This window comes from Hypanus sabinus, chromosome 23, assembly GCF_030144855.1.
Source record: "Hypanus sabinus isolate sHypSab1 chromosome 23, sHypSab1.hap1, whole genome shotgun sequence".
In the NCBI taxonomy this organism is placed as follows: Eukaryota; Metazoa; Chordata; class Chondrichthyes; order Myliobatiformes; family Dasyatidae; genus Hypanus; species Hypanus sabinus.
This window is the reverse complement of record NC_082728.1, coordinates 26,957,059-26,971,457: the sequence shown is the minus strand read 5'-3', so window position 1 is coordinate 26,971,457 and position 14,399 is coordinate 26,957,059. Positions and strand designations below refer to the sequence as shown.

The 14,399-nt window shown below is 38.9% G+C and overlaps 1 protein-coding gene across 2 annotated transcripts in view; it reads left to right on the top strand.

Moving 5' to 3' along the window:
• Positions 1–5,146: 5,146 nt before the first annotated feature.
• Positions 5,147–14,399, top strand: part of dus1l (dihydrouridine synthase 1-like (S. cerevisiae)) — a 60,252-nt gene continuing 50,999 nt past the window's right edge. The window contains exon 1 of one of the 2 annotated variants that reach the window (XM_059948583.1): positions 5,147–5,251. Coding sequence is in view for 1 of the 2 variants with exons in the window: in XM_059948582.1 (XP_059804565.1) it covers positions 5,593–5,606 (14 nt within the window). In the remaining variant the exon portion in view is untranslated. Of the gene's footprint in view, positions 5,252–5,315; positions 5,607–14,399 lie in introns of those variants that run through there. The other variant, XM_059948582.1, reaches the window with a different exon arrangement.

Genomic DNA, 14,399 nt, shown 5'->3' with positions numbered 1-14,399 from the left:
CCCTTCCCTCTTCTCATTTCTCCACTCTGGCTCCCCTCTTTCCTCTTCTGCCACCTCTCCCAGGTGCGCCTCTTCCCTCTCTTTCACCCATTATCCACCCTCCTCTCCTGTCAGATTCCTTACTCTCCAGCTCGTCGCCATTTTCAATGATATCGCTTCCCAGCCTCTGACTTAATACCCTCCTCCTCCTCTACCCACCTGGCTTCACCTATCACCTTCGAGCTTGTCCTCCTCCCCCTCCCCCACCACCTTTTTGTTCTGGCTTCTTCCCCCTTCCTTTCCAGGCCCAATGGAGGGCACTGAACTTCTGGGCGCCATAAACCAGGGGACTCGTGCAAGCAGCTCTCATAGAGACCATCAAATACTGGCGTTTCAGCCTGCTGCTGCTGAGAACACGAATACATCCATGCTGCTTTCAAGAAGGAGGTACAGAAGTGTGAAGGAACAGTTTTTTCCCCTTTCCGAATGGACATTGGACCCATGAACACTACCTCACAACTTCTTTAGTTTCTATTTCTGCACTACTATTTAACTGAACTATTTTATATATAATATAGTTATATATTATAACTATTATACAGTTTTTATAGTTCACAGTTTCCTTCTCTATTATTATGTATTGCATCGCACTGCTGCTGCAAAGTCAACAAATTTCCTGTCACATGGTGGTGACATTAAACTTGATTCTGATTCACTGTTAATTTATTTCCATAGATGCTGCCCGACCAGCTGAGTTCTGCCGGCATTTAGTTCGTGTTGCTCCGGATTTCCAGCATCTGCAGGATCTCTCGTTTTTTCTCTCCAGGGAGCTGCTGGTTAATCATCAATGAATGGCAGACATTTTAGGCAGGCTTGCTGTGATGCCATCTTTGTCAGGTTGGAGGTAACAGGACTCACCGGGGCAAATTAAGACTGCATTTAACAATTTAACAATGAGATTTCATGGCTCTATTCAGGACTGCAGTTGGGGATAAGGACGCTGCAGCTGAGTTATCCTTAAAGCAACTGGGGCCAGGGAGGGGAGAGGATTGCTCAGCTGGACAATAGGAGTACCTTAGCTTTAGGATCAACAGCAAGATAACAACAGAACAGAATATCAACCTTCAAATAGAATATTATCAGGCAAATTGCATAACAAAAATATCCATCTACCTGACTCGTAAGTTCAGCATGATTGCAATAATTTCCATACAAATAAGAACATTGTAAATAGACCTAACAATAGTCATCTCCAGCAGCAGTAGCTTGTTGGTACCAGATGGATTTTCTTTCAATCCCTATTTTTAAACTTGCAGTAGTGCCAAATATTGACATAGGCTACATTTGCAAAAGACGCCTAGAGGTTATTCAATACTAAACTCAAGCATTTGTATTTTATCAAGTATCCATAAAGCATTCTGTCATCACATCCTCATTGAGAATGTTCAATATTTGGGGGATTAAAGGCTTACTTGTTTACAGCATAGTGCATTATACTGAAGGGAACAGATTAATGTTCTCAATGCTTTAAGTTAAGGACATGCAGGTGAGTTCATAAGCTATTTCTGCTTATAACTTTACCTACTCCAAACAGGAAAGAGGCAGAAAAAAAAGCAAAAAAAAATATAATGGTGATCTTGAAATTACTCAGGAAAAGCACAAGACTGGAGTTAAAATACTACATTTAATTTGAACTGCTTGAACTACACAATCATCAAAATTTAAATGTTCTTGTAAGATTTTGAAGTGTCATCGGCAGACTTTAAAAAGGATACACTTGACTTTAGAAGAATGCAATCAAGTGCTTTCCTGCCAAATGCAATAAGCATATACAACAGTTCATCTCTGTGCGACAGGAGAACACACATCATAGTACAATAGTCTCCATTTTATTATTTCATGCATTATTATTGCACATTGGTTAATTATTATTATGTATGTTATTATCCTGGATTCATTATGAGTTAAGTTGGCAGTCTGCTAAGTGTGTTTTTAAATGTTGCTGCTGTAACAAAGAAATTCCCACTCCGGATCAATAAAGTATTTATTTTTAAGGTCAACATATTACACACTGGGCAAATAGCAGAATAGATAGCAAGGCAGCCATAAAACACGAGAGCAACTATTTAGCCAGACAAATGTTCCAAATTGATGAGCTGTCGTCTATAGTTTACACCGATGGTTTTGTTGTCGCTTTTAAGTGTAGAAGTTTTTGAGGCATTGATCGTGTAGGTGGTCAGAGGTTTTTTCCCAGAGCTGAAATGACTAGCATGAGAGGGCACAGTTTTAAGGTGCTTGGAAGTAGATACAGAGGAGATGTTAGAGGTAAGTTTTTTAATGCAGAAAGTGGTAAGTATGCGGAATGGGCTGCCGGCGACGGTGGTGGAGGCAGGTACAATAGGGTCTTTTAAGAATCTCCTGGATAGGTACATAGAGCTCAGAAAAATAGAGGGCTATGGGTAACCCTAGGTAATTTCTAAAGTAAGGACATGTTTGGCACAGCTTTGTGGGCCAAAGTGCCTGTATTGTACTGTAGGTTTTCTATGTTTCTATGTTGCTATGACTTGAGTAGATAAGGTAGCATGGGAAAGGAAGCAAACAAGTAAAATAACTCACCTTATTAAAAACATTCTCACCATTGCTATAAATATTAGACTAAATAGTCTGCTCCTTAACGCATATGGAGATAATTTTCTAGGTACAGGCTAGTTAGTGCCCATAATAATGGAGCTGACTCCATTGAAATTCTCCCAGGATTATTGAGGGAATGGTCAGGAGATCGTACATTATGAGCCTCTCACAGAGTTCACGTGTCTGCCAAGACAATCAAACATTTACTCCTTTGGCTCGATGTTGAAAACTCTGTGCATTGGATGCAGGTGCTGTAATCATACCTCTAAATGTGTACACATATGCATGTGTTATCAAAGAGTGTATGCGATCCTTGCCAATCAAGGTGAATGGCGAGGATAAATATTGCCTACGGGTTAAATATTGATAAAAAAAATACGCTTAACCACATTTCTTTTTCCTTCCTTTGCTCCATAACATTAGCAACTGATAAAGAAACAGGTTAACCTTTCAGATTGTTGACCTTCCAGTCGGAGCTGCTCGGCTGGAGAGGGTGCTGCTGTTGCTTCACCTGTCCCTCCAGTCAGTTTGGAGGTTTTCCTGGGAGACCACCCTGAAAGTACCTTCCCTGTTCATTGCCACAGGTCATCTTCACACTGAGGTCAAAGTCCTGGATCAGAAAGGTAGGCCACAGAGAAGAAACCTCCAGTAGCTAACCTATCCCAAAATAAGTTAATTTTGGCATCACAGGAATCAATGCAGAGCAACATACTCCTCCACCAGATGGAACAATGCAAAGTCAAGGGTTTGCTTGGCCTCTGGTTTATAAACCCATAATTTATCATTACCAGTTTCACATTTTCAACCAAAATACTTCTTACAATAAATAATTTTAATCTGTACTTATCGTTACAATACTGACTGAGTATCAGGAATTTGATTTTGTATTTGTGTCATATGTTGAAACATTCATATACTTTATTACATGAATCAATTTGATGATAGTTTCCATGAAGCTTTCTATTTGCAATGTGGAATCTGCTTCATTTATTTTCTGCTAAGCATTCTTCTCAATCTTATTTATAATAAATTTCACTCTATGTTTAACATGACATTAATTTATTGGATGACTGGTATGCTATTTTTTTCTATAACAATTATTATCATGATTATATTTCTGTGCTGTAATGTTCTATGGTTCTATGGTTATGTCATATGATGTGGCAATCATGCTCTTTGACCATGAATGTTCCTGGCAATTTTTTTCTACATAAGTCGTTTATCATTGCCTTCATCTGGGCAGTGTTTTCTACTGTCAAGATGAAGCCACACTCAGGTTGGAGGAACAACTCCTTATATACCGGCTGGGTAGCCTCCAACCTGATGGCATGAACATTGACTTCTCTAACTTTCGTTAATGCCCCTCCTCCCCTTCTTACCCCATCCCTGACATATTTAGTTGTTTTATATACCTCTATCAAATCTCCCCTCATCTTCTATGCTTTATCACTTTTATCTACGCTTTTATCCCTTACTATCCATTTGCTTTTAATATACCTGTAGAAGCTCTTTGGATTATCCTTCACCTTGACAGCCAAAGCTACCTCATGTCTTCTTTTAGCCCTCCTGATTCCTTTCTTAAGTTTTTTTGCACTTTTTATACTCCTCAAGTACCTTATTTGCTCTCTGTTTCCTATACATGTCATACATCTCTCTCTTCTTTTTCAGATTTCCAATATCCCTAGAGAACCAAGGTTCATTATTCTTATTCACTTTGCCTTTAATCCTGAGAGGAACATACAAACTCTGCTCTCTCAAAATTTCTCCTTTGAAGGCCTCCCACTTACCAATGACATCCGTGCCAGAGAACAACCTGTCCCAATCCAGGCTTTTTAGATCCTTTCATATTTCTTCAAATTTGGCCTTTTTCCAGTTCATCATGGGCAATTCCTTACGTTGATAGTGATTTGCGTCTACTCCAGTTTAGTGGGTTCAGAGATGACTGAAGTGGCAAAGTTGAGAACCATAGACTCCACAGATGGGGCAAGTGATGGCAGCGGTGTGGGTAGTTTATGAGGTCTCCTCCTTTTCTGTTTATACAAAGTGTGCTTCTGGAGCATGGCCTTGAGGTTCCCCATATCACTTAAATTGCTCTTTCTGCACTTTGAGTAATCATTGGCCAGGAAATCCTAGGAGTTTAGGGGGATTTTGCACTGCTTTAAGGAGCTTTTGTGGACATCCTTGAATCTTCATCCACCAGGAAATGTACACTTATGATAGAACATGAGATTGATTTTTTGGTTCTGAAGGTAGGTGTTAGGCGTATGAAAAAAGTAGTCTGCCCAAGGTTACCCAGTGACTTGACTAGGGCCTCAATGCTGTGGATGTTGGTTTGCAAGCGAAACATCATTTGAGGAGAATAATCATCAGCACATAATTAAATGCTGCAATACATCAATAGAAAAAATATCATTTTGATTTTCATAATGTGTTTTTTTTAAATTACACCGATGGACCTAATGCAGTTTGGAGGATATCACAGTTCCTCCCTGATCAGTCAGCGTAATCCCCAGCGCGGCCGAAGGCGGCGCTGCAGCCGTCGGACCGAACACGATGAAGGGACTCGGTTTCCATTCGGAGCAGAGTACAGACGGACCGCTCGGCGGTCGGATTTAAGGAGCGGACTCGGAGGCAGCAGTGGGTGAGTGGCGAGGAGAAACACATGGAATGTAAGGGCAGGGAAGAGGGAGGGCAGAGGGAGAGAATGCAGCGAGCTGGAGAAAAGGGGCAGGGGGAAAAGCTGGCGCGTCAAAAAGGGGAAACGAAGGAACGGCTGGGACATTGAGAGAGAAAGAGGGTTGGGTCACGTTTAGGAGGAAGAAATTATCGCTTGCATTTAAATTACACTTTTCACTGGTATCTTTCGAAGCAATATGCGACCACTTGAATACTTTCCAAAGTCTAAAACAGCGCGATAAAGCAGGAAACGCCGCAAGCTCTCGCAAACGATCCCGTCTTTCTGAGTAAATAATTGCTTTTGTGATGTGGGTTAAAAGGTAAATTTTGTTAAGGAGTTCGGATTTAGGATTTTTTTCATGAAGATTGTTGTTTGGGTGTAACTCCTTATCAAGCTTATAAATGACATGAGTGATGGATAGAGCACAGTTTTAAGTTCGCCAAAAGACTGGTGAGCAGCCCAGGTGGAAGAATTACACTACAAAGTGTAAGCTTATACTTGTATGAATTAAATTTCATTGTAAGCAAATAGCAGAGTGGATCTAAAATGGATAGAATATAAATTATAAAAATAAATAGTAGTACAGGTACTTTGCTCAAATTCTTAATTTTTGAAAAGTCATAGATGCAGAGGAAAATCAGGGAGGCTAATGGAACTCTGGCTTTTTAATCAAAGGAATGGAAAACAAGTGGAAAATATTTGCTTTTCAACGAAAGCATTGATTTAAACTGTGAGCTATTTTAGGTAATGCATTTGGTTGTTTTTGGAAGATAGACTGCAGAGATTTTCAGGCATACCACCTGGATTCCAAGAGTTAAACGGAGGAATGATAACAGCAACTACTAGTGTATTATTTGGAAGTTTAGTAAAGGAGTGATTTGATTGAGGTTTTCAAGTGAATTACTTTTGATTGGGGCATCAATCCTGGGACAAGGGGATTATTCTGTCAAGGATAAACTGTTTGGGTTTGTATTCCTTGGAGTTTAAACGAGGATGATCTTTCTCAAACACATTAGATCTAAAGAAGGCATTACAGGATGCATGTTGAAAAGCTACAACAGGAAAAGGCAAAAAACACCTACAATATTTGAAACTGAGGGGCACAAATTTCTTCTCTCAGAGGGTAGTGAATTTCTCAAAAATTCCCATCATTAGACAGTGATCACTTTATCAGGTACCTCCTGTATCTAGTAAAATAGCCACCAAATTTGTGGACTTCTGCTTCTGTAGCCCATCCACTTCAGTGTGATGTGTTGTGTGTTCAGAGATGCTCTTCTGCAACCACTGTTATTGCACGTGGTTATTTGAGTTACTGTCGCCTTCCTGTCAGCTTGAACCAGTCTGGTCATTCTTCTCTGACCTCTCTCATTAACAAGGCATTTTCACTTCTGTTCACTGGATGTTTTTTTTGTTTGTCGCACCATTCTTTGTAAACTAGAGCCTGTTGTGCATGAAAATCCCAGGAGATCAACAGTTTCTGTGATATTCTGGCACCAACAATCATTCCAAAGTCAAAAAACTTCTTCCCTCCTTTTATACCCATCTCCTATTTGTGTCTCCACCATCCTCTTAATTTTACATAAATGCCGACCCTTCTTTTCCTTATCCCAACTTTGTTGCTACAGTGATCAAATAGAGTTTTTAAGTTATGGCTTCCATCTCCCCTTTATGCAAAGGCAACAGTTCTTTTATATGCAACACATATCCTTAATTTTAAATGATTGTTTGGCTGGAATATCTGCAACCTTATTTCCTTCAACCCCAACATGGGCAGGAACCCTTAAGAAATATATACACAAGCCTAGCCTCTGCAGTCTCAACAGATGTTCAATCTCAAGAAGAATGTCTGGCCTACATTTTGAAATACTTATTTTAATAAATCCCAAAACCGATAACTGAATCTGAGCACGGAAGTACATAATCATTTCAGTCATGTATATTGATACTTTGTCTGATAATCTTTTCTTAATAGTCACATGAATCGTTGGAACATAAACAGAAACACCTGAACGACCTGTCACTGTGTAGACCTGTGTAGATATGTAAGAAGCCATAATATCGGCCTTGTATATATTGCTCAACTTCCTCTGCCACTGATATACATCATTCCTCATCTTGATCTTTTCCTGAAGGCCCAAATCAACCTCAGGTAAAGGGAAAAACCATGGAGGAGCAACAGAAAAGGTTACAAAGAGACCATATTCCACATTAAGCCATTCAAGATGTGCCCATTCATTTCCCATCCACCCAAATCTGATGACCTTACGAATGCAGTGCTCCCAATGCTTTACTAACATTGCCAATCTTGGATGTACAGCTTTGAGGTCTTACTAACCCAATAAATCATTGCTAACTGTAATATGCGTAGATGCAAAGGTACTTCGCCCACTTCTACCAGTAATGCAGAAATTAGGGATGATTTAATAGCACCACAACATAATTTTAGTGCTTGTGCTTGAACTTTATCTAATTTTCCACTACTTTCCACAAAGAAAGCCTTGCTCTGATCATTTGTTCCATTGTCATACATACATGTCAAGTTAGCAAAATAGGTCTATAACTGGAAGAATCTGATTAATCCTTACCAGGTTTCAGTATAGGGATAACAACTGCTCATTGCCAGGAAAGAGAAAGTCACCCTTCAACCCATATTGTATTAAAGAGCTTCACAACCAACATAAGTTTCAAATCCAGTAATTGTGTAAACATATTATAACAAACAACACACACAAAATGCTGGAGGAACTCAGCAGGCCAGGCAGCATCTGGAAAAAAATATAGCCGACGTTTTGGGCCGAGACCCTTTCGGTTGTCCCTTCTTTGGTATTGGGACCACAATGATGTTTTCCACACAGTTAGGACCCTTTCCAGGCTGATACTCCGACTGAAAATGCGCTGGAGATCTCCACACAACTGCTCAACTTTTGATATGAGAATCATTCTTCTGATGCACATCTATTCCCATTGTGTAGATAATGGGAAATGATCACTCCCCACTATTATATCACTGTAGACTTACCAGTTAAACACTCTTGCTATATCCTCAGATACCAGTGTAAGGTCTGTAGCAGAAACAGTGTTGTTAAATAGATTTATCCTTGTACTCCTACCATTGTTCAAGCACATCAAACACTTTCCAGAAAGTCTTCCACCATTATCCCATTCACATTTGTGACACTGCATCTCCACATAGCACTATAAGCATTAAAATCCTGACAATGTATGAGCTTATTTCTCCTTTTTCCATCAACACTTTCCAATATATATCAGGTGTTAACCTTTTACAAGGGTTATAAATATGTATTACCTGTACTTTACTATTCTTTCCCCAAATTTGAACCACAATTGACTCAAACAACCCCAATTTCCATAACTATGTGCTATCCCATTTTTGACAAAGGTAGCAACTCCTCCTGCATTATAAACACAAGAGATTCTGCAGATGCTGGAAATCCAAAGCAGCACATGCAAAATTCTAGAGGACTCGTCCAGTCAGGCAGTATTGTGGAAATGAATAAACAGTTGGCGTTTCGGGCCAAGACCCTTCTTTAAGACACCTCTTCCATTACCCATTTTCCAATTGCATCTTATATCAACATAACCTGGTATCTTAAAATTTAAACAAGATTTCAACCATGTTCATTGTACACATAATATCAGGTTTATTTGTAGATCTTCAATAAATTTCTTAAATTCTTGACCATTAGCTAGCTTCTTGCATTCCACTGTAAGATTAGAAAAAAAATTAACAATCCTCCTTTGAACCCTGAGCATTATTTACTCCTTGAAAGGCATCATTAGTGACTTCTAGAGTCAAGTCTTTTATCTCTAGATTTATTTTGCTGCTTTTTATATAATTGAAGGGTCTTGGCCCGAAACTTCAACTGTATTCTTTTTCCATAGATGCTGCCTGGCCATCTGAGTTCCTCCAGCATTTTAAGGGTGTTGCTTTAATTTTTTTCTGTTCTACTTTTAGTTCGTGCTGTACAATTTACCATTTTTGCTGTGAAAGTGACAAACATTAGTTTATCAACAATCAACAAATGCTTTATTATACAATCATGCACTTTACAGTGTCTTTAATTTATCTGACTTCTGGATATTAATAGGACCCCTGACAGGCTTCTGTACTTTCTACAGAGCCTCTGCATATGATATGACCATTTCCACCTGAACATGCTGGACTTCTAGTTTTCTTAAATTCAGGACACTGGGCATAAGCCGAGCTATGTTCTCCTCATTTACTATATATTTTAGCCTAATGTCTTCTCTGCAATTGCCATAATCATGTTCTACAGTGCTTCTACCACATTGCTTTTTATGATTCCACACAGCTGCTACATGGCTGAACTTCTGGCATTGAAAACATTTCAGAAAGCGTGACACAGAGACTCAAACTATATAACTCATATAACCTAACCTATCCAGCATCTTGTTTCCATCAAATTTAATCAACACCAATAGACTATTTGTTCTTACTCCACTACAAAACCCTTTTAAATGTTCATCACCCACAAGTTTTCTCCCAATTAAATTTTTTGTAACTTGGTCAATTGATGCATCTAGAGGCAGTCCAGAGATTACTCTCCAAAACCACTATCATTCAACATAATTCCTTCCTTCCACAGATTTTAACCCCAAAGTTTTTGTTTCACATAGCTTACTATCTTTATAAAATACTAGGAGTGATCCATCTCTTGAAGGTTTTGCACCCACAATATCTCCCAGTGGTTTATTTTAAATCCTTAGCTGGTCCAATTGAATTGATATTAGAAACATCTTCACATTAAAAACTGAACAAAACCTTACACTCTTCCTTCCTTCCTTTTATTTAAATCCTGTCTGCTGCTTTCATCACTACAATCCTCAATCAACCATTTATTTTTCTGTTTCCCAGAAACCTACCTCTTGCTTTTCCCCCATACAACTCCTGTCACCCAATACCACCTCCCATTCACTTCCTCTGTGTCACTTCCTGCCTGAGAACAACTCCACACAACAGGCTCAGTCCTTTGCTCCAACCTCACTTCCAACTAAACCTCTTGACCATGTCTGCATGCTTTTATGCACTGTTGCTGTCACATGATTGGCTGATTGGATAATTGTATAATGAGCAGGTATACCTAATAAAGTGGCCACTAAGTGTATTTAATATGCTAATTGATCAATATTTGAAAGGTCAAGCAGTTAAGGTATGACAGAGAGCCAGTGATAAATGCACTCCATACGCATGTGCGTTCACACATACACACATAAACATTGCCTTGTCATTCTGCTGATGATGTACTGAGTGAGCGTGCTTGAGTGTCTTACCTGGTATATTCTTATAATGGTGTTGGCTTAATGGTGCCTTTCTCACCAGAGTGGAATACTCTGTTTCTTTAGTAACAGGGATGTGTAAATGTGTATATATTGCTTGTATTCTGTATTTAAGGTGGATTCTTTTGTTTATTTTGTAGTATGGCTGTAACTACATTGTGGGGTGCATCATATTCTAATTCGTGTGTAGTCTTAATTTACCTTTGTGGGTAATTAAAGATGGTACATCCTCGTGCTTAAAAAATGGGAGGGATTGCACTTGGTAGGGGAGAGAAAGATTGAGCTGCCAGCAGGTCACATCGGCCAAGTATAAGTACCTAACTATAATTGTGGTTTTTTTGGTAGATAGCTTTTTGTGGATGTTTGCAGTTTTCTTTTCACTATTTTTGTAAGTTTGATTTCTGACTCATTGAATAAATACCCTTGCATGAAAGTGCTAAGTGACTCTAGCCATTTCTTTTTTGGGGTTGAAACCCATATAGTAACATAGGGTTTAATGGGATCTGGCAATGAAGAGGAGTTGAGCCCATTGTAGTAAAAGTCATATTAAAATATAGGTCTGGCTTTGTGGACCTACTCCTGCTCCTATTTTCTTGTATCAGATTTGGGTGCCTGTTCTAAAATTTAATAAAATAGCTTTCAGGAATAATATTAGGAATCTGCTCTGTGCAGGGTGCAGTAGGAATTTAATTCTACTTCTGAAAAATATGGATAATAAACACCAGAAAGTCTACAGATGCTGGAAATCCAAAGCAACACACACAAAATGCTGAAGGAACTCAGCAGGATCTTTGGAAATGAATAAGCAGTTGATGTTTCGGGCTGAGACCTTTCTGCAGGGCTGGAAAGGAAGGGAGAGGGAGACCAGAATAATGGATAATGTTAGGTTGCAATAATTTTAAGTAGCTTTTAATAACCAAAGTTATTAGAGGATGTCACGAACAGTCAGGGAGTTAGTTGCAGATTAGCCACAATCACATTGAATGGTGGACTGGGTTTTGAAAGCTGAAAAGCCCTAGACTGGCTCCTGTCTTCTTGATGCCATGCAACCTTTTAAATTCTGAAAGAGAAGACCAAAGATTAATTTATAATGTCTCATCCATAAAGCAGCCCAGATCTTCTAACATTGGATCATTTTCTCAGCATAGTACTGAATTACGTATTTCTCCCACAATGAAGCAACAAACAACATCATGGGTGAGAATACAACCTACTGGTAGATAATAAGATGAAAGAGGGAAAGCAGGCCAGGAGCAAGTGAAATAAAATTGAGAAAGATTTAAAAATAAGGGAGGCAAAATGACAAATATGCTGATGAAATGTTTCAAAACTAACACATTCTTCCACCATCTTGATTGATATATTGCAGGTACTTTAAATAGTTCTATATCCAGACTGCCATGCACTGGCTGTCTGGTTATACACCATCAATTATTTTCAGTAAGTGTATGACATTATATGTACACATCAATGCATGACACTCAACTTTTTACCCTGAACATTCTTAGAGGGGAAACAATTATTTTTAAATGTGGAAAACTTAGGCAGGGTAAACGAATGGCTATCATCAGGCGATGGATAATTAAAAGGATAAAGACATAGGAATATCATTATATGAACTGAAACAGAATTTGTTCAGCCACTTGGCTCAGTGGTACTGCAACTGTGCAAAAGTCTAAGGCAAGTGTAAAAAAATTCTGTAAACCAAAGATGCTTTCAAAAATGTTTCTAAATATCAAAAAATTACTATAAGGAGCAGTAAATAGTAAAAGCCTAAATCAAATTAATGTTTGGTGTAACCACCCTTTGTCTTTAAAGATATATCAATTCTCTTAGATACATGGTGGGAGCAAATATTTTCAAGGTGGCTATGATACTGTTTGGGCATTTAATGGATGTTTGTGGCTAGTCTAATCCCAAAGATAAGGAGATCTGAAAAGAAAAGAGAAGCTTCAGAAATAGGGCAAATGAAGACGAGATCAAATGTTCAAATGGTTCAATTTAATATCAGCAAATGTATAGATTATACAACCTGAAATTCTTATTCTTCACAGAGACAGGATGAAAATTGGAATAAAAACTGATAAAATTTCTGATTTCTGTATATACGCAGGAAACAGCCGCAATGTAGTCATCACTTTACCAGAAAAGGGGGTTGAGGGAGGCTCAGAATTTGTTCTGTGCACCGCACAAAAGACAGACACAGCTTGAGGCCCGTACAAGTTCCCCTCACTACAAATGAGTGGACTTGAAGGGGAAGTTCCTTTTTGCGAAGACAGATCTTGCCAGGCAAATGAGGATGCTGATGGAGAGGAATTGGTTAGTTGAGTCTCTGTTGGGAAGAAGCAGAAAGCTCTCAGACCCTCCATATACAGGATGGTGGTCAAATGGGATCAATGGTGAGGATGCACCTGTTTAGGACCAAGAAAATGGAATTGTCAATGTCTGAGGGCATCCAAGGTATCATGGATGTAAGGAACTAGACAAGGGATAAAGGGTAGAGTAAAAATAGAAAGAAATAATGGGATAAGAGCAGACTGAAACAATGGGTTTGTTGAGCTAGTCATACTTGTAGATCTTGTGCAGTAGGTAGAACTGGGCTGGGGCACTACAAGGTTGGGAAATGTGAGGGTTGGGTGGTGGGAGGATAAGGTCTTCCGAGTAAGTGAAAAAATACGACTGTGCAGGAGACAATAGCCTGCGGTTCAATAATAGTCCTAGTCAAGAGGGAGTTATGATGATTGTTTTGAGTTATGACATTTGCATCTGAAACTTAGAGGTCAAAACTGTGCCTCCCTGATTGGAACATTTGATAACAGGAAGGAACATCCATTGTTCCACCTATTCTTCCACAAAACCTCCTTTCAATTTCTTTCAAATTATCTAGCATCTGCAACTTTTATTTTCATCTGGTTAATTAGTTTCAACAATTGCAAAGAAAAATGACAAGCTGCTTTTAGGCATAAAGTAATGAGAAATTTAGGCACAAAGTATTGAGCAATTCCTGCATTGCTGTTTGACCAAGAGTATTCAACCAGAAGTGTTAACACTTTTTTTTTCTTTACTCACAGCTGTTGCCTGACCTGCTTAGGGGTTTCAGCACTTTTCGTTTCTCCTTGAGTTTTCTAGCATTTGTTGTACTTTTCGTAAGCTGTGGCCAAAAAAGATCCCTGCTATTTCAATTTTGAAGAGGAGTTGGAGCTTTACCCAGTATTCTGACTTCTAGAAAGATCACAGGTCATATCTAATTTGAAATCCTTCATTTGGCACTCACATGCCCATATGACAGTGATTTAATACAACACATGTTTATTATAAACAAGAAAGTCTGCAGATGCTGGAAATCCAAATCAACACACACATTTGGATTGATGGGCGCCGATTCAAAAAGTGGTGATTCTTGGTAACTCAAAATCCTGAATAAGAGTCTTGGCCAAAAACATCGACTATCTATTCATTATCGTATATGCTGCCTGACCTGCTGAGTTCTTCCAGCATTTTGTGTGTGTTACTTTTTTATTGACCACTGTATCTCATATTGACCTGTTAACTTCTTCTGTTACAGTCTATCATTTGGGATTTTAAAAATTTCCATTGTGCTTTCCATAAGACCGTAAGATATAGGAGCAGATGTAGGCCATTTAGCCCATCAAGTCTGCTCTGCCATTCTATCATGGGCTGATCCAATTCTTTCAGTCATCCCTGCTCCCCTGCCTTCTCCCCATGCCCTTTGATGCCCTGGCTAATCAAAAACCTATCTATCTCTGCCTTAAATACATCCAGTGCCTTGGCT